Below are 22049 nucleotides of genomic sequence, written 5' to 3'. Positions count from 1 at the left end.
CAATCACAAAATATAAAAAATCTCAAAAGACAAAGAATAAATAAAAAAGTTCAAAAGACACACAAAATTTAAAATTTTCAAAATTTTCTCTCTTTTACTTTCTTAAATTTTTTAAAAAAATAATAAAATATAAAATAAAACTTCTCTAATAATTTTTAACTATGGTAGAACTTTTTTTAATCTAACCTAAATTTTGTTAATCTAATCAACTAACTATGATATAACTTTTTTACAAATTATAAAAATAATTAGAGAAGTTCTATTTTATATATTTTTTTTAAAAAAATTTAAGAAAGCAAGAGAGAGAAAATTTTGAAAATTTCAAATTTTTTGTGCATCTTAAATTTTTTTAATTTATTCTTTGTCTTTTGATATTTTTATTTTGCGATTAAAATTGATTAATAAATGTATAATTTGAGAAAAATAAAAAATTATAAAATTAAATTTTTTAAATAATTTTTATAATTAACAAAAAAAGTTACATCATGATTAATTAATTAAATTAACAAAATTTAGGTTAGATTAAAGTTAAAGTTAATTATGATAAGTCAAGTAATTTTATTTCAGTTAATAACAAGAAGATATGTCATAAGAGGTAATTTACCTTCTAATTTAGAGAAAGTTGGATAGTATTCATTGTAATTTTAGACAATATAATTTTTTTATTTTGGTATTAAATAATATAAAATTTAACAACATAGCAAAATAAACTCGAGACTATACAGAAAAGGTCAAAATAGTTTTTGGCTAAATAAAAGAGGTCCAAGCCCAAAAGAGAGTTAAACCACAAAATAGTTCCTGAGATTGGCGTCGTGCACTAAAATCGTCTTTGAGATTCTAATTGTACCAATTACGTTCCTGAGATTGAAAAAAGTACACCATATTAGTCCCTGACCTATTTTCCATTAACGATGTGATGACATGGTATGATGACATGGACTGTAAGTGACACGTGTCACTTTATGATTTGGCCACGTATAATGGTATGATGATGTTGTGACCAGTGACACGTGGCATGCTGACGTGGATGGTTGTGCCACGTGTCACAATGTTATTTGACAATGTGTTCGTTTGTGCCACGTGTCACAACAGTATTTGTCCACGTGTCATCCATTATGTCATTGTTGTATATGCACCAAATTAGTCTCTCACTTTGCATTAAGTGACTCATTTTAGTCCCTGAAATTGAATGTCGTGCACCAAACTAGTCCCTTCACCAATTTTTTCTCATTTTTTTTTAAATTTAAAATTTTAATATCTTGGATACACTAATTTCAATTCTATTTTTTCATATATCGTTTAAATACAAGTATTTTCATAAAAATTTTTAAGATTTTACTTTTTAGTTTTAATTATATAATATTTTTAATAATTTAACGTTAGTAAATTTTGTAATATATAAGTATGTTATTATAAAAAAATAATTATATGATTGATTAGACACATTTTTTCATAAAAAAATATGTGTTTTTAACAATAAATTAATAGTTAAAATAAAAAATTTTTTCTTATAAAATACACGTTTTTGTTATGTGTAAATGAGCTAGATTGAAGGCACTTCAAGCACCCTCACTACCATCTTTGACCTCTGCAATCTAGACGAAAGAGGTCGAAGATGGTAATGAGAGAAGCTTGAAATGTCTTCACGTCAACTCCAAGATGGCGGTTATTAGGGGTATTCACAAGAAAAAAATATTTTATAAAAGTACTGAAAGAGGTAGGAGATGGTAGTGAAGGTGCTTGAAAAGCCTTCACATCAACTCTAAGTCGGCGGTTAGGGTATTCGCAAGAGAAAAAATATTTTATAAAAACACTTTTATTTGAAGAATATGTGAAAAAATAGAATTGAAATTAATGCATCAAAAATATTGAGAATTTTGAATTTATTGAAAAAAATGAGAAAAAACTGGTGAAGGGACTAGTTTGGTGCACGACATTCAATTTCAGGGACTAAAATGAGTCACTTAATGCAAAGTGGGGGACTAATTTGGTGCATCTACAACGATAACATAATAGATGACACATGGACGAATACTGTTGCGACACGTGGCACAAACGGACATGTGGCCAAATAGCATTGTGACACGTGGCACAACTATCCACGTCAACATGCCACATGTCACTGGTCACCACATCATCATAACATTACACGTGGCCAAATCATGAAGTGACACGTGTCACTTACAGTCCACGTCATCATGCCATGTCATCACGTCATTAATGAAAAATAGGTCAGAGACTACTATGTTGCACTTTTTTCAATCTCAAGGACGTAATTGGTGCAATTGAAATCTCAGGGACGATTTTAGTGTACGACATCAATCTCAGGGACTATTTTGGAGTTTAACTCCCCAAAAGAACCAAAAATCACCCCCTACTCTACTTAATCTCCAAGTACAGTATCGGAAGTGCCACTTCTATTTACATCATCGTTCATGACCGATAACTAGTTCATCTGGAGGCAAATCCAGAAACTGGAACCCTGGTCTTCCATCAGTGCTCAGTTTTGCAAGGCCATTTGCACATCGATTAGCTTCTCTGTAAGTATGTTGAATCTTGTTTTTTTTTTGGTAAAAAAGTATGTTGAATCTTTAATTCTCAGGGCTTATCCATTTGTATTATTCTGCTGATTATTGTGCTGAAGTTCTGCCATGTAATAATATTTTCTTGTTTTTGGACATAACTGAAATGTTAAATGCTAGTCAAAATTAGTTTGCCTGTTCAGAATAAAAACAGTTCTTGGAAGAAGCCCAAAATGATGAAAGCCATGTTAAATTTTGGGCTGTAATGATGGTGAGTCGTACATGATCAACCAAATAGCTAAGGATAGCGTTTTGGTAGGAAGGTTCTTTAACGGTATCTCACTAATAGAGCTTTTCTCTCAACTAGGGAGTCTAACCTAAAACTTTTGGAGTAAAAGACAAATAGTTCCCTAACCTTTTAAGGCGAGGACATTTTCGTCCCTCAAGATTGGAAAATACATTTCGATCCCTCACGTTTTAAAACGCGTGACAATTAGATCCCTCCGTCGAGTTGGGCTTCAAAACGGCAACGGAACATGCTGACCTGGAAGGGTAGAGTGTTAGGTGTCCATTTTAGTTGCTGATGTGGATGGAGAACAAATTTTTAATGGACAAATTAGTCCTTAATGCCTAACATCTTGCCTCTTCCATGCGAGTTTCTGGTCAATGACCCTCCTACTCTCCTCATTTTGATTATTATGAAATTTGTTCATAGCTTGCTCCTATTGATTCAAAACCTCCATTTCACTATACAAATTCATAGTGTTACTAACATACTTATCCATCTTCCTCACCATACCTTCCATATGCTTAACCAAGAATCCTAATTCATTGACATCTATGACCCCACCCACAATGTCACCATACACATGCTCAAATCCCTGCAATGCAGGAACAGAACACTTCTTTCCTAACCATATTTATGTAAGACTATATATATAAACACTAGCACTAAAATGAAGGCCAAAATTTGAGAGTTTTAAACTAATTCTAATCCTAACACATACAGTAATACCTGCAAGATTTTTTCGAGAGAAGCAATAACCTTATACGTGTATGTATCACCTGTGCAATACCATAAAAAATTGTATTCCAAGAATTAAGTCACTATTTTCTGGGAGCACAAATGTTGGAGATCATTCAATATATCAAAATCATCATCCAGATGCTTGAAATTGACCTTGAAATATACACACAAACACACTAAACTGGGACCACTAAATACACAAATTGTTAATTTGCCATCAACTTCTTGGTCTGGTTGAAGTGGTATATCCGAACATGGCACATACGTATAAGGCAACCAACTGAGAAGAAGCCGACATCAAACTAACCAATATCCTTTTCCGGAGCTTGGTCGAACAAGAACCTTGATGTAGCCATGTCACCAGCCTTTGCATAGCCATCAATCATGATCGTGAAAGAAGCAACACTCTTTTCCGGCATAGCATCAAGCACTACCCTAGCATTGCCCAAATCCCCCACCTTCACAAAATCCCATATCATTGCATTCCATGATGCCACATTCCTCTGAGGCATTTCATCAATCAGCCTCTTTGCCTCCACCATATCCGCAACCTTCACATAGCCAATCACCATAGCCGTCTATGAAACTACATTCTTCTCAGATATTCCATCAAACACCTTGCGAGCGTCACCAATCTTTCCACATTTCCCATACATATCAACCAAACAGATTCCAATAAACATATCACCTTCAACCTCCACACCTCAACGCCAAGCCATGGAGCAATTTTTCTTCACAGGATCTGCACATGCTTGAACAAGCCTTAATTACACAAGAGTAAGTGTACCTATCAGGAAGAGACCCATGTGCCTTCATGCGAATAAAAGCAGAGAGGGCGTCAAAAAAGTAACTTCTTTTGGTGTGGGCTCTGATGAGGGAGATCCAGAGAAAAGGGGAAGGGCCAAGGACGTGGTCGAAGACGGAGGTGTAATATGAAGCAGTGGTGGCAAAAGAGGCGGAAAGTAAAATGAAGCGAGAGATGATGAGGTGATCTTGCTCTAGACCTCATTGGATGATGGAGGCGTGGACTTGGTAGAGGTGATGAATGGTCTTGCAGGCCTTAAGAAGGGTGATAATGGCGGCAGTTGAACGCGGCAGAGAAGAAGAGTGTCAAAATATTGAATTCATCGGAAGAACAGCGTCGTTTTGGCCTTAAGGGACGAATTTGTCCACTAATAAGTTGTCCCAATCCACTTCAGCAAGTGTAACGGACGCGTCATTCTCTATCCCCTCCATGTCAGCCGGCTCCGTTGCCATTTTTTGTCCAAAATAGACGGAGGGGTATAACTGTCGGCCATTTTAAAACGTGAGGAATCGAAATGTATTTTTCAATCTTGAGGGATGAAAATATTCTCGTTTTAAAAGATCAAAGATGTATTTGTCTTTTACTCAAAACTTTAAGTTCTTCTCCAACAGTGAGGCTTGCAATCCATTGTCACACTCACACAAATTCATCTTTTAAACAAGGTCAATTTTACGATACAAAGCTAAATTGATACAGATTTACAGAGATTCCACTTTAGGCAATGAAAACTAGACACGTATCCAGTAGTTGATTGAGCCGAAGCAATGATGTCAGAGGCGTTGCAGGGTTTGTCGGGTCTGTTTGGCAAGTGTGACGTTAAGCCTTGTTTGGTGAGTATCGCTACGGAATGAATAAGATAAAGGTGTGGGAGTTAGGACACACATTTTGGATTGGTCCTGTATGACATGGGATTTATGTTGGGTTAATTGTAGGCTTTTACAGTTGATGTTGGTCACCAAAAATTAGTATTTCAGATTTTCAGGCCAATATTAGAATATAAGAATATGAGTAAACTTTATTTATTTATATATTTTATCCAGAATGAAACATGAATTTTTTTTTCATATAAAGTAATTTGTTATTGGCCAATAAGTTATAACTCAAATAACATAGTCTTCTTATACTCATCTAAGAGGTTGCGAGTTAGAATCTTCCTATTTTTGGTAAAAAAAAATAATTTGTTATTGAATAATAAATTAGAAGCATTTTTATTAAGACGAGTGGATTAGAAATCGGATAGACCTTTATTTATTATTATTATTATTATTATTATTATTATTATTATTAATTGTAGTGAGATTTATGTTGCATGATGATAAGATGAAAATTTATTTTTTTTTTTAAATCAACTTTGAGGTAATGGGATGCTATTGTCCTCAAATATTTTTTAAATTAAATACCGCTTACTCTTTTTATTAATGTATACCAATTTGTTAAATATGCCAATAAATTATAACTCAAATGGTATAGTCTCAAAATCACCAAAAAAAATACCAATTTGTTAAATTAGTATTCTTTGTAGCTGTAAATATTTTACAAAGTCATGCTTTTTGAGTTCAACTACTCTACTATTATAGTCACGTTGTCTTTTTTTTTTTTTTTTTGCATTACTTTTGTGAATCATCCTTCATTGTATATATTTATAAAAAGAGCATAAATTTTATTTAAATTTTATAATTAATATTTAAATTACATTTCTAATAAAAAAGTATTTTTGTCATTTACTAATTAATGATAAAAATATTTTAGTAAACATAATGATATATTTTGTTTTTTTTTTTAAATATTAACGTATTTATTTTTTTTTATACCATAATACTTAGGTTAATTACGACTATACTAAGTTATTTGTTTTTTTGTGAAATATACAATGTATAATTGCTGTACCTAATCCTTTTTTGTTTTTTGTAAGTTCTTGACATTGTATAATATTATAATAATCATTCTAAAATAATGATCAGTTCTTGATCTTTCATCTCTTATAAAATTAAAGATAAACTAATCATTAATCATTTTTAAACAAGTGATAAACTAATTATTTATTTTTCTAAAAAATAGTCTTATTAGAAAATCAGCATCTTAATTGTTTTTGTTAAACATTAATTTATTCAAAAAAATTATTCGATTCTGACTTTGTAGAGTCGACTTGCGCGTAGGGTGTCCCTCACTCTCTTCCTGGAGCGCTAAAGGGCTAGAATTTTTGAAACAAGGTTAGTAAGAATGGCACACTAACTTCATCTTGCAATACTAACCAAATTTTGCGATTAAAAGTATAGACGCAACTAATTCACAATGCATATCTTTCGAAAATTAGGGAGTATATCCTGTTTTCTTAGAGACCTGAAGGTTGCATGTGAGGCAATGAGCTCTATCAAGATCATCAATCCAATTCGCAACACATTGCATATAGGAAATGGCAGAGGTGGTGGCGTGAACGAGGGTGTGTTGACATAAGAGCCTAGCAAAAAAAATCTCTACGGAGTCTTCGCGTCGACTCCTTTTGTTTCTTGTATGCACATGATATTAATCTTCCTCCTTATCATGATATCCATCACCTTTCTTGTGCCTATATTCCATGTTCAAAATCTCACCTTTCTATCGTTTCGACCTTTATCTTTATCTGTTTCTTTGTGAAATAACTTATTTATCCTCGTCCGTTTACGAAAATGTAGTAACCCTTACTCATTTAACATTACACCCGAGCACCGATGTCGTAGCTCTTGCTTATTTGACACTGTACTCGAGCCATACAGCGCATTGTTTTCGGACAATGACTTAGCTTTAGCGCAATAATGTCTTTGATCCATGTCATGAAGATTTGACTAAGTTTTTATGTTGATTGTCGAAGGCCTAACACAACCCTCCTTCTTTAGCCGGATTTAGAATTAGCTATATACTGCAGGTATAACATTGGCAGAGTTAAATTTATAATTTTAAAAATAAAAAGTAAAAATATTAATTTCTTTAAAATAATAAAAAATAACCAAACAGACATAATAGAGTCAATTGAGTTGCTAGTTTTAACGTGAAAATAACTTGTTCAAATTTAAAATATCAATATTAAATTATTAAGTGAAGATTTGTAAGCAATATTTTTTTTTATGTTAAATAACATTTAGGGATAGCCATTTTGGCACATAACAATTATATAGTGTTGAATTAATTGTTTTTAATGAAATAACGGTGATTGTATTTATATTTGTAGGATTTTTTATTTTAATAAATAAAATAATTATAATAATTATTAAAATAAATAATTTAAAAAATATTATCGAAAAAAATACTCTTTTTATATCTCGTTTACACTGTTTTGTTTACCATTTTGTTTACATGGTAAACCAGATAATTTTTTATGTATCTCGTTTAAGTATATGTACTTTTTCAATTTTCATATATCTCGTTTATAGTGTAAACGAGATAAATTAAAAATTATCTCGTTTACACTATAAACGAGATATATGTATTTATAAATAATTAAATATAAATTTTAAAAATAGTTTCAAATAATAGAGAAGAAGTACGATTTTAAATAATGGAAAAAATAAATGGTTCATTTTGAATAGTATGGATTAACACGTTTACTTGAAAAGTATATAAGTGCACCATTAAACGGGCCACTGTTAACACGGTTACATTTTTTCTAACTACCCACTATTTAAATATTTAAAATATAATTTAAATATACCTAATTTATTTCATGGCCGAGTTAATGCATGTCACTACTTTATTGGCATAGAATATGAAATCTTTTCTACTAAAATTATATTTCAAATTTTTATGTACTCACATACAACAAATAAAATTTTTATGCACTCTCGTACAACAAAGGAAAGAAGTAAGTGAATAGGGAAGCCAATGAGTTATAGCTCAAATGGCATAGATTCTCCATACTCAATTAAGAGGTTGCGGGTTCGAGTCACATATCTTTTTAAGTAAAGGTGTTAATGTGTTTATTTTAAATGGACATTTCCTATTATTAAAAATTGTTCATCTTTCTTATTATTTGAAACATTCCATTTTTAATAGTTTGGTCTAATTTAAATTATTAATATTTTTATTATTTTTAAAAATATATTTTTATATTTATAAATACATATATCTCGTTCTGTAAATCAGATATATGAAAATTGAAAAAATCCAGATATCTCGTTTATACTGTAAACGAGATACATAAAAATTTATCTCATTTACAGTATAAACGAGATATAAGAGGCGTATTTATTTCGGTGAATATTTTTTAAATTATTTATTTCAATAATTATTATAATTATTTTATTTATTAAAATAAAAAATCTTATATTTATAATATGATGAAATTATTGATAAATAAAATATATCTATTGGATAATTTATTTATTTTCTTTTCCAAAAACACAAAAATATAGACAAAGGTCATATTATATAATATAATGAAAAATAAATGCTTGCTAAATAAGTCTTTACTGTTTAACGAAAAAAAAATTAGCAACTAGTAACTATAAAAACAAAATCAAATTCTCACAAAAGGTTATTTTCCAAACAAAATATTAAACATTAACTAAAAAAATAACTATGTCCCCACAAAAATATTATTTTTCAATTTAATGGCCAATGTCCAATCTCTATACTCTGTAATATAAAGCAATGGCCTAACAGCCCATCATCAAGAACGAAACTTGGTTAACTCCATTCGAAATGTTGGCTCAGCTTCAAAACACCCAAATCACATTTGGGAGAAGCTTTTCTGCAAAACCTGCTTTTTTCTAACCACGTGTAGCAACGGCATTTAAATAGAAGAATATCCATACATTAAATTTTTACCATAGAACGACCCTTTAAACAATCTAAACCTGCTCACGATCAAAGTATAGTATTAATACACCTACACACCAAAATAACTAGCCTTTAATTGAAAGCATAGTACAACTGACGTTTTAAAAATTAGACTCATCATTAAGCGGTTCTAGTTTTTTATTTATTAGCTTATTAGTCCAATTAGCTCAACTATAATTCAGCTGAAAGAACAATTTTATAATAAAATAATAAATAAATACAATTTTAACAAAATTTTTAACATAATTTAAAATTTTTAATAAAGATTAACAATGTTAACCAATGAACTAAATTAACACAATTTTAACAAAGATTAACCAATGAACTAAAAAAATTAACTAATCATTTAATAATTCAACTTATCGAAAACAAGAAAATAGAGTACAATATAGCACAAACATAGAGCTCATTCAATGATTTAAATTTAAAAATTAATAAAAAAAGAGAACAGAAAAATCAAAGGCTAGAATCTCCAAAAAAATTAATGTTCTAACAAAATTCCAAAAAAAATCATTGAGTCAATGTTCTGAGCAAAGAATGAAGAACAGAAAATAAAAATTGAAAAAAAATGAAGTCATTGTCTTCTTTCTGAGTAATTTGAGCAGGACACTAATAGAAAATAATAGATTACAGACAGATTTTTTCGTCAATAAAAGATGAAAAAAATTTAAAAATTTACCGACAGATTCTAACTTCCCTCAATAATTTTGTCGATAAAATTGAAATTTGAGTTTTTGAAATTATCACCGACAAAAAATCCATTTGTAATCATTTGATAAATTCCTCATAAATTTGAATTAAGTTAAATAATGTTTGCAGAAACAAAAATCTCATTCTCACAAAACACCAATGTTTTGAAAATCGGACTAGACCGACCAGTTCAACCGGATTAATCGAGAACCAGTCTTTTGAATGATCCAGTTGGTTCTTAAACTATCCTAAAAATATAGGTGAAAAACCGGTCAAACTGGCGGTTAACCAATAAACCGGATGAATCGGTCCAATTTTTTGAAGGCCCGATTCACTCTCTCCCCAATCAAAATGGCGCGTTTTGATTTTTAAAAAACAAAGAAAAAGAAAAAAGGGGCACAGAACGTAAACAACCCCTCCCCTTTTTCTCTCACAAACCTAACCAAATCCCCCTAAACACACGTTTCATCACCACAACTTTGAACTCGTCGTCTCTGTCCTCGTCAGATAGAAGGTGGCATTGCCACCGGCTATAACAGAGGGTGCTGCCATCGTCTCTCGAAGGTCCATTCGACCCTCTTCTCCTCGATCCTCTTCTCCTCTACATCGCGCGAAGGTCTCAGAACTCTTAGCGTCACCATTGCAAATGGTTGTTCGGTCTTGAACGGTTGCTCGTCTGTCCTATTTTCATCGGTCGCAAACGGTTGCTCGATCCTCTTCAAATGCAACCTCTCCTTCGTGAATCTCTACCCGGAGCCTCGCTGGGAATCTCTGCTCGGGGCCTCGCCGTCACAAACTAATCCTTTTCCGAGCTCACTCTGTCACCGCCATTCCTCCCTCATCGTGTCTTCGATAACTCACTGCTTCTTTAGTTTCAATTTCTAAGATTTTGACTTTTGAGTTGAGCTTGTGTACTAGATTTTGAGTTAGGATCCTGTTCTAAGTTGGGTTGTTGCTTATATGATTCTGAATTTAGTTTGGATGCCGAGTTTGGATTTTTTTTGTTTAGTTTTTCTGTTTTTGGTTTTCCTGGTTTTTGAATTTTGATACTAAGTTTTCTATTTTTGAATTCTGAATTTTTTTTTGTTGAATATTTAATTGGAAGGTTTTCGTTGAATACTTGATTAGAAGTATGATATTGCTTTTATTGTTCTCTATTACATGAATCCTTGTGTTAGGTTCCACAAGTATGGTATATTGCTTTCTCTATTTTGTTCCAAGCTGAAACCATGTTAAAGAAGAGCAAAATGGAAGGGAGAAGGCTAAGTCCTTTAACCCTAGGGACACCAACAATGGACTAAAGAAATGAGCCAGTGTAAGGAGTTCAAGTTGCATTTCTGCAATCACAAGAGAGATGAATAATCTCACTCTTGCAAAGTAATTAATTAGTTTTGGTTCAATTCGATTTTAAAATAACTATTAATTTCAAAAAAATAATAATTGAAAAATTAATATATTTTAGACAATTTGTCTATATACATAGAATTTTTGATGAACCACTTTATTTATATATATTGAAACAAATGAGTACTAATTAAGAGGAAAGTGGTTATGTATTATCTTTATTTACCTGTTCCCTATAATTTTTTCTCTGCTGACTGATGTTTCAATTTGTGTGTAATGGAAAAAGGCCAAAGTCATCACCTTGATTGTAAGAGTTTTGTCAAGTCTTTGAACACATGCATGCATGAATTCTAGTTTTTGGAAGTTGGTTTGTGGTGCCAGTTTTTGTTTGTCCTTTTTTCTCCTTGAGACTTGAAAGGATTATTAGTTTAAAAATTATTAAATTTATATATTTAAAATTATATATTAAATTTTTAATATTTTAATTATATATATATAATTAGACCGGTTTAACTACGATTCAACTTCAGTTAAACCATTAAACCATTGAACTAGAAGTTTAACCAGTTTAATGATTGGTTCGATTCTCGCAATTTTGCAAAACACACACCATATTCGATACTGGAACTTCATTCAACACAAAATCACCGTTTATCTTCTTTGATCCTTTCTTTAAGCTTGGTCTTCTCTTCAGTAAGACACACACACACACACACTCTCTCTCTCTCTCTCTCTCTCTCTCTCTCTCTCTCTCTCTCTCTCTCTCGCTCTCTCTCTCTCACACACACACACACACTCTCTCGCTCTCTCTCTCTCTCTCTCTCCGATTCAAGTTGAAAACAAGACAAAACTCGCGTTGAAAATGTGACTTCACCGTCGCTTTTACTTTGTCGCCGCTTGTATCGTACGAGCTCTCTCTGTCACTGTTCGTTAGCATGAGCTCCTTCCGCCGCCACTCGATCGCACGAGCTTCGTCTGCCACCGCTCACTCGCATGACCTCCTTTCTTTGCTGCACGCATTGCACGAGCTCCCTCTTCTACCTCTCAGCTTTTGTCTCTCTTTGTCTCTTGCCATCCATCCTCGTCATCCACAGATCGTGTCACCTGATCTGAAACCTACATGTACGTCTTTATCTATTTTAGATTCTGGAATTGTTATTGATCTATATTTTTTATTTTCATTTTCATGTTTGTATAATTGTTGATCTTGGTGCCACTATCAATGTTGCAAAACCAAAACCTGGTTCTTCAATTGCTATTTTTGGACACGGAGCTGTTGATCTTGCTATATGTTATCCCCTACTTTTCTTTGCATTGCAATTTTATAGTTATGGATCAAGGGCATTAGTGAGTAGTGATTCTTGTTCTTTTTTCAATCCAAATTTTAGGCTGATGAAAGGGCAAGGATGTTTGAATTATTGGGGTTGTTTTAGTTTCCAACCGATTTGAATTAGGTATAATGCAGTTCTTTCTTGTTAGAGATGTAACCATTAATATTTTCTTCTCCTATCAGTTTAAACTTTTGGGATGAGTGGTTTCATGACATGGTATCTGAAAGGTCAAGAGTTTGATCCTTGGTGAACCTTAAAAGTAGAAAAAATAGCATAAGACAAATAAAAAAACCTATATAAAAATCAAGCAAACCCAAAAGAGGCTATTGTTTAAGGAAGAGTATTAGAGATGTAATCATTAATGCTGTTTTCTACCATCAACTTAAGTTTTTTGAATGAATAGTTTCATGATATTTCTGAATCAAATGTAGTAGATGATTCAACTTAGAATAAGTTGAGCAAGTTTCCTAAAGCTACAAACTGTATTCACTTACTGATGGTATTTTCTCATTTACTATTGTTGGCAGCTAAGAAGTTTGAGGTTAATGAATTTGTGAACCCAAAAGATAATAACAAACCTATACAAAAGGTTAGTTCATTCTAAGTTTTTCTACATAATTATTTATACTTTTAGGGAAGAAATACTAAGATGTTAATATTGTTCAATAGGTAATTGCTGAAATGACCAATGAAGGAGTGGATTGGTGTGGAATTTATAACCCACAAACTAACCGGCAAGTACACCGGGTCGTACCAAGTAATACCTCAGGTGAGTGAGGGTCGATCCCACGAGGATTGAAGGACTAAGAAACAATAGTTAAGTGATTTACTTAGTTAGGCAAACACAAAAGAGTGTTGTGTGTTCAAAAGCATTAACAGTAAATTCAGAATATCAGAAAGCAAGCAGTAAATAATTTGTAAATAATATATGGAGAAACAGTTAAGGCTTCAGAGTTATCTATTTTTTGGATTTACTTTTCTTACTAACTATTTTAATCATGCAAAATTTAATTCATGGAAAACTATATGTGACTAAACGCTAATTTTTTAGACCTTTTTAGTCTCCTCTAAAATTCATCAACCGCCAATTCCTTGGTCATTTAATTCCAATTAGAGGGTGAAGTTCAATTCTAGTTCATATGCAACAAAAACCCTAATTACCCAAATATAAGAGGATTATATGTCATGTATCCCGTTAAGTCCAGATAATTAGAAGTTTAGGAGAAATTATTTTCAAGTTGTTGTTCAAGTAAAGAGCTTTTTCAAGTTATACAATAACTCAATTAGAACAAGGGTCATACTTCCGTTCCACCCAAATTCATAAAACAAAGAACGAAAGCAATTCTTGAATCATAAACCAGTACATGAATTAAAATAGAGAAATAATTGTATCAATCCATACAATAGACAGAGCTCCTAACCTTAACAGTGGAGGTTTAGTTGCTCATGGTTCAGAGAGAAAAACTAGGATTCGTAAAAACTGTAAAGTGCGGAATGAGGTTGAAGAGAAGAGAGGAGCATGAAGGGCCGATTCTTTTCCCTTTTATATCTAATCCTAATTAATGTAAAATATATTTTCTAAAACTAAAATAATATCTTTTTCTAATTATAAATAAAATAAAATTAAATCAAAATTAATTAAACTTCACGCGCAGCCTTGTATGAGTGTATGGGGACCAGTGGGCTCATTAAGTTCCATGCTGAACTTGGAAATTCTCAAGTTCAGTGTGGATGAGGCAGTGTTAATTCCTTTGTTTTTCCTTTGAGTCCACGCTGAACTTGGAAAATCTCAAGTTCAGCGTGGAGTGATGTATGCATTCCCCTTTGGAGTTTCTTCAAGCTGGCGCTGAACTTAGAGATCCTCAAGTTCAGTGTGGAGGAGGCCGAATCAAATGGAAAAAAGGGTATACTATTATATATCATTAGAAAGTTCGGGAAGTTAGCTTTTCAATGCCACTGGAATCACGTCAATTGGACCTCTGTAACTCAAGTTATTCTTGTTTGAGTGCAAGGAGGTTGGGGTTGATAGCATCATTCGCTTTCTTTCTTTTCTGCTACAAAACTCTGTCAAATCCATCTGAATGCTACTTGAAATAAACAAAAATTGCACACAACTCAAAGTAGCATTCATAGTAGCTAAAATATATTAAATCTTGATTAAACTTAGCAATTCAAGTGCAAATTTACTAGGAAAAGACAGAGAAAATGCTCACGCATCATGGATCATTCTGTTGAATGTACTGGTAGCATCCGGGTTATGATCTCAGCATTTGAATGTATAAAGCAATAAAAAAATTAGGGGTGAGCACGGGTCGGGTTGGTTTGGGTTTAGGGTGAAATTAGAACTGAACCAATTGAATTATAATTGGTTTGGTTTGGTTCGGATTTACGTATTTTTTGTGTATGTACCGGAACCAAACCAAATCGATTAAGAACGGATTGGTTTGATTCGGGTAATTAGGTACCCGATGAAACAGAAATTCATAAAAAAATAAAAAATCAAAATTTTTATCTTAATAATTTTCAAGTACAATAAACACGTAAAATCAATTGAAATAATCCAAATATGTTAAATACCAAATATATTAAAATCTAAATATATTAAATACAGTGAGAGTGGCTGTACTTCGAGAAGAAGTGCTTCCAACAATAGTATCACTTACAGGTAAGGTGAAGATTGAGAAAGCTCTGCTAGGGTTTACTCCATAGGTTGAGGAAACCGCTGCTAGTGTTAGGGTTATTGGGTGAGAAACTCAAAATCATTAAAAGGTATATATATTAAATTTTTTTATTTAATTAATATATGGTCGGGTCCACGGGTTGGTTCGGGCTTCACACCCCAGAACTGTTACACAAACCAATTACTAGAGAGAGGCATTGGTTTAGTTCGGGTCGGACCCGATTACCCGTTAGTTCCAAAACCAATTTAATTAGTTCAGTTCGGATTCGGACGGGTAATCGGGTACCCACTACCCGTGTTCACCCCTAAAAAAAACTAGGCTTTATGATTTCTTTTCTGGAAAGGTACCACCTTTTTCTGACTCAAATTTATAACTCATGAGGCGTGTATTTTTTCTTTTTAATGCTTTCTGGTCAAGAACATCTTGGCACCTATCTACAAGAATAAGGGAGATACATAGAGTTGTGAAAACTATAGAGAGATCAAACTCATGAGCCATACCATAAAGTTATGGGAAAGTGTGATAGAACGGAGGTTGGGACAAGAGATACAAGTAATAGAAAACCAATTTGATTTTATGTCAGGCAGATCCACGACTGAAGCTACATACTTGCTAAGAAGAATGATGGAGAGGTATCGTAATAAGAAAATGTATCTATATTTTGTGTTTATTGATTTGTAAAAAGCATACGATATGGTGTCAAGCGAGGTCTTATGGAAGGTTTTAGAAAGAAAGAGAGTAAATATCGCATATATTTGTACAATTAAAGACATGTATGATGGGCTACAACTAGTATGAAGACTCAAGGTAGTGTGACAGAAGAATTTTCTATTGGTACAAGATTATACCAGGGATCATCTTTAAGTCCATACTTTTTCATATTAGTCTTGGAAGTACTCACATAGCATATCCAAAAGTTTGTGCCATGGTGCATGCTTTTTGCCGATGATATCGTCCTTATGAGAGAATCAAGAGAAGACCTAAATATGAAGTTGGATTTATGGAGAGAAGTGCTAGAAGTATTTGGTTTGCGCATAAGTCGTAGTAAGACAAAATATATAGAATGTAAGTTTGATCGCCGAAGGAAAAACCCTAATATAGAGGTAAATTAGAAAAACATCCTATGAAAAGTTAAAAATTTTAAGTATCTTGGGTGCATCATACAAGATAATGGAGAAGTTGAACAGGATGTAAATCATAGGATTCAAATAGGTTGGTCAAAATGGCAGAATGCGTCTGGTTTCATATGTGATAAAAAAAGTACCTTTAAAATTTAAAGGTAAATTCTATCGCACTACTATCAGATCGACTATGTTTTATGGTACAGAGGGTTGGACGGCCAAAAGAGAACACGAACATAAGTTAAGTGTGACAGAGATGAAGATATTGAAATGGATAAGTGGTCATACATGATTAGATAAAATAAAAAATAAAGATATAAGAGAGAGTTAGAGTAGCACCTATTGTGGAAAAGATGATAAAATCGCGTCTTAGGCGATTTGGACATATGAGAAGAAGATCGACAGAGCACCCAGTCAAGAGGGTGGATGAGATAGAAGACTTATGAAGACGATCCATGACGTGGTCAAACGAGATCTACATATAAACGGTCTTTCTATAGATGTTGTTTGATTCATGTAGCCAACCCCATATAGTGGACAAGACTTTGTTTTTGTTGTGGTTTGTTGTTGCTTTCTGATCAAGAACATGCTTTTTGGTGCTTCCTGCTACTTTGATTTATGTTTTTGTTTTAGGATCCTCTTTTTTCTACTTGCTTGATCGATAATGGATATGAAATGGAAAGTAAAGCATACCATCATTTAATACAATGCTGAGTCATTGCCAACAAATACGTCTTTTCTTTTGGTGTTTCTTATTTGCTTTCCGATTTAGTTTTATACATGGCAAAAGATGCTAGGATCTAGTTCTTGATTGCAATAGTTTTGTGCAAGTACAATTTTATCAAATTTCTTTATTGGAAAATATAGGAAATCAAAATTTGTTTTTTTTATCAATATATTATGAAAGGGATATTTGTGTTCTGTTAGGTAGCGTTTGGTGGAGAGGCAGAGACAGAAAGAATGAGACTGAGAGACAGAGATTAAGAGACAGAGATTGAAATAAATCTTAGTATTCTGTTTGGTGCAAAATGGGAGACAGAAATTGAAACAAAAATAAAACTCTAATTTAATTTGCACAAAGGGTAAAATTGGAATTAATTAATTGAAATGAGGGTATTTTAGGTATAAAATGTTATTAAAGTTTCAGTCTCCATCTCTAAAAATTTTAGTCCCCTATGTCCTTACTTTTTTGAGGTACTGAAATACTGAAATTTTGGAGACAGAAACAGAAAATTTAGTACCAATTTCTGAACCAACAAACATAATACTGAGTCTCAGTCTCTCAATATCTGTGTCAGTACCTCATTTGAGTTTTAGGTTGTCAAGAGGGATTTATCTTCAGACATTTCTTATGCTTCCTTGGCAGGGGACTAAGCAGTCTATAAGAGACAGAATTGGAAATAACGTAGATGTTTATGGATATGGCAACAAGCGTTGTGTTTGCTGTTTCTTCCCTGCAGTACATCCAGCGCCAGTACAACCACCACCTGATTTGTTGGTAACTACTTTGGGATTTCCCTTTCTTGGTCTTTTGACTCTTTTCCCTTTCTTTCGTTTAACTTTGATTGCGGACATCTATTATGGTAAATGCTTATTTATAATGATTCCTTGGCTACGAATTTCTCCCATTTTTACTTGATATCTAGAGCTTGGACGATCCTGTTCCAGCAGCTGCCGAGCTGGAAGTCAAAAATGCTTTGCCTTTAGCTATTGTTCCCGTTGGTAATTTTTTTTTCTTTCCCCCATTTTTATAAATATGCCGGACAAAATCTTGTTGATTTGCATTTGTGAAACTTTAGAATAAATAGTGATGGATTCATAGAGGAAGTGGACTGAACTGGTTTCTTTTCAAATTTCAATCATAGTGATGTTTTGCATTATTTGGTTCAAACTGCTTAATATTAGAAGCTGCGGTGTGTGCACATTTTAATAGTGGTTAATCATATGTGAACAATGTTCCAGTAGTATTTTCCATTTTCTGCAATTTATTGTTATTTTATATTAGAATGTTCCAATCCATATTCACAACAGATTAAAACATACATGCCTTGGTGTGGATTGGATAATGCCTCTATGAATGGTGATTTCAGCTGATCAAACAACATCTGCTGTTCCAAATCAAACAAATGGAACTACAGGATGGAAATTGGTGTTAGACATTTTATAAATAACCAGAAATTTACGTATCTCTAGCCATTGCCAATAAAATCTTTGATATAATTTGGAACATCCAAAATTTGAATCACCAAACCAGATAGAATCAAAATGTGTTTGTTTTTGTTGTTTAATCAGAATTGAGGACCCAAACTTTATAAAATTTATGAACAGTCGTATTCTTTTCATCAAAGAACAAACCAACTGCCAATATAATTAGTTAATAATTACAACATCACTCAAACTAATTTCTATATTAACAAATTTGATCACAATTAGAATAAAAATTCTAACAATCGGCACTTGTTACGACTCCTAGTTCAAATGAAAGTGCTACAGCAACTAGCAAACTGGTATGTTTTTGGTCTACAAAAAGTAAAACTTTATTCACTTTTCAGTTAACTTTATTCACATGTTACTTTTCTGTCACCTTTTGCTTGCGCAGAGAGGAGATATAACAAGTATGCAACCTGGGCTTGATGCTATTAAGTTCTCTGAGCAGTGTATTTACTCTTGCATCTTTATAGTTGAGGAAAGTGAGTGAGAAAATCAGGGCAATAGAATAATGATAGGATGAGAAGATTACTTGTTGCACTCTATTTATATATATTTATCTATTTATATATATGAATGAAGTGATGTGTAGCTCATCTTTTTTTATTTTTTATTTTTTGACCTTTTTTTAACCCTTCTCTAGAGTACAACTACTGTCTATATTATTCGAATAAAGATTAGTTATTATTGTACAAAGACACTTAAAGGAAGAAGAAGAAAATCACTGCATTTTTAATTATTATAACCCTATAGAATAAAATCTATATAATAGGTTGTTGTTAATCTTGTTATTTTATCATTCTCCCTTTTGAAAATAGAATTAGAAATTGTATTTGACTATTTTTTGTTCTTGTTCTTTTATGTGTTAACTTTTTGCTAGAATTTTCCTATTTAAGTTAAATTACTCTGCACCCTTCAGCTTCGGTTAACAGAGAGATTGATTCTTCTATTAGCAAAGAATTCATTTAGTTCAAACTTTCTAAACTTTCACCATGCAGTTTAATTCATAAACATGAGTATAATCACAATTATAAGTTGATGTTAATTGTTTGTTATGCTTATTATTGTTAAGTTGGTGATCTCCAGAGCCTCATGTTGAAGAGAAACCATCTGAGAAGCCATCTGAGGGCTCTATCAACCGAGCTATGTTAATTTTCATTGTGAAAATTTTGATTTTTCTTTAATGCAACATTATCATCAAATTACAGATTATGAAACATGTTTTTTTCATTTTTCTTTTTTTGGGGTCTGCAGAATGCTGTGCTTGCAAGAGTTGCAACGGAGAAGAGGGTGTCACTAGTCAAAGCATGGGAAGAAAGTGAAAGGTCAAAAGCAGAAAACAAGTAAGAGCATTCATTACTCGCTTCAAATAAAAATATTTTGTCCTTCTTTTGGTCTTTTAAATGAAAATTTTCTATTAGAAAATAGCTTTGTTTTTGCTAATTTAGCATTAGGCATTCATATTCTTTTGTTCTTTGACTTTATTTAATAATGTTGAGTACTAATTGAAATGAAAATCAAGACCTGAAATTAGAGCCCGTGAAACTGAAAATAAAACTAAAATGAATAGTTTTATTAGTATATTCTCATACAATTTGATGATCTCCCTTTCAGGCCTTTTCCTAACATATCTTGGGCTATACTAACAACCAGTACTTCTCTACCTTGTTCCATTAGCAGTAGCAGTAGTTCACTTCATTAATCTTTAATCATGCCCTTTATCCTGTGAAAGTTGTTGTCAGATGCAATTTAATTCAACATTAAATAAATAAATTGAGCAGGTATAACTGTCATATTGGGATGTATAAGAGGAGAAATGAGGAGTCTTTGGCAGAAGTCCAGGCCGGATTATAGCTGAAACTGAAGAAATGGAATGAGGCTTATGTTAGCTGTTACAAGAAGGTTAGGGCGTCAAATAGTTTCAGTGCTGTTCCACTATCACCGCTGCTGCCGCCACCCTCAATATCTTCGGATGAGGACTATGATGATAAGGATGAAGATGACACTGAAGATTATAGTTGATAGTTTTAGTTTGGTTGAACAATACACTGAGAATTATATTTAATGTATTGATACGCTACTTGTGTTTATGTTTTGAATTGACTTGTTTATTTAAAAAGAAACTAACTAATAGTCCTCTGTGCAGGATATGTGGCAAGGAGGAGAAAACAGTAGACATGCAATATTACTCCGTCTATGAACAAGAGCAGTGTGGTTCGCGGCACACATACAATACTTGCCTTCAACCAGCTCAGTAACATCATATGCTCAGTAGCTTTGGGAGATTTTTCAAAGAATTAAGAGGGAAGGAAAGGAGAGACAAGATGAGATGATTAGTAGCATAGGCTATTTAAGTTATAGTGTGCGAAAAGCAAGAAACAAGTATATATATATGTTCCAAAACCATGATATAAACCCAAAAGAAGCAATTAATAGAGCATCAAGATTACAAGCAAGATTCAATAGAGCAAGAGATAGCCTAGCAAATAATCAGCAAATCAGAGAAAGAAGGAATGCTAGGCAGGTTACCTGGAAGCCTCTGCCAGAAGATTGCGTAAAAGCCAATGTTAATGCTTCTGTGAGTAAAGAACGAGGAATGTAGCCAATGCAATAGTTATCAGAGGGTGGAGAGGAAACTCGGTTACTGGCACAGCTAAAAGAACTATGATAAATTCTTGCATTGCAGTACAGGCCCATGCGTTTAGAGAAGCAGCGATCATGGTCAAGAATCTAAACATTGACAAAGCTCTAACAACCTGTTTGAAAACTTTTCATGATATTGATTGAATTAAATTCTATTAAAAATTACATTTTAGTCAGAATTAAATTGAATTTTAGCATTTGAAATGAATTAATAAACTTATAGAATTGAATTGAATTTCAATGATTGAAATGTTTATCAAATAAATTAAAATTTTATAGTAACATCTTTACTCTTTATTAATATAATATTATATTTAAATAATAAATATACTTATTTATTAACTTATATAAAATAATTAAAAAAGTTGTATTTTCTATATTAATTTTTTAATTAAAATTTATTTATCTATAAAAATTATCTTTGACTTTGTTTTTTGCTACACTACAAATAATTGAATATATATATGCAACGAAGTCACCAAAAAAAAAAAAAAAAACATATGCAACGTGTATATAAATTCTAACATAAACAAATTATATATAATTGATTAAACATATATATAAATAAATTTAGAAAATATATATAAATTGAAACAAAAGCATTGTACTAAAAGTCTTTGGTACGGGTTGTGATATGGATCGGGGACTTGTGAGTCGAGGTGATCGGCGGATTATCTGGCTGGAGCAACAGGGATGATACTTGCAAAGACACTCTGACGTTTAAGTCAGAATGGATCTGAGAGGTATAAGGTGTGTGGAATGAATGACGTATCTAAGGGAGCCTCTAGCTTCCCTTTATATAGCTAGTAGTAGTTATCTCATCTTATCTTATCTAGCTAAGATAAGGGAGGTATTCAAATTCGAA

General features: G+C 32.4%; 1 protein-coding gene across 19 annotated transcripts; it reads left to right on the top strand.

The window, feature by feature from the left end:
- The first annotated feature begins 17620 nt into the window (after positions 1-17620).
- Positions 17621-21363, top strand: LOC112754406 (uncharacterized). Of its 19 annotated transcripts, none has more exons than XR_011874346.1 (7): positions 17636-17831; positions 17980-18055; positions 18365-18840; positions 18933-19023; positions 19796-19884; positions 20323-20607; positions 20688-21363. XR_011874346.1 is itself a non-coding variant. In XM_072220853.1 (4 exons), the coding sequence occupies exons 1-3, from the start codon at positions 17685-17687 to the stop codon at positions 20393-20395; spliced, it is 309 nt and encodes a 102-aa protein (XP_072076954.1). In that variant the 5' UTR covers positions 17621-17684; the 3' UTR covers positions 20396-20443; positions 20688-20838. The 19 variants fall into 19 exon arrangements, 1 of the variants encoding a protein (XP_072076954.1); XR_011874343.1 differs by having other exon boundaries at positions 19614-19884; XR_011874347.1 differs by lacking the exon at positions 18365-18840.
- The last annotated feature ends 686 nt before the right edge of the window (positions 21364-22049 follow it).

The sequence above is a fragment of the Arachis hypogaea genome, chromosome 16 (genome assembly GCF_003086295.3).
Source record: "Arachis hypogaea cultivar Tifrunner chromosome 16, arahy.Tifrunner.gnm2.J5K5, whole genome shotgun sequence".
NCBI classification, from domain to species: domain Eukaryota; kingdom Viridiplantae; phylum Streptophyta; class Magnoliopsida; order Fabales; family Fabaceae; genus Arachis; species Arachis hypogaea.
This window is presented reverse-complemented; position numbering and strand designations above follow the sequence as displayed.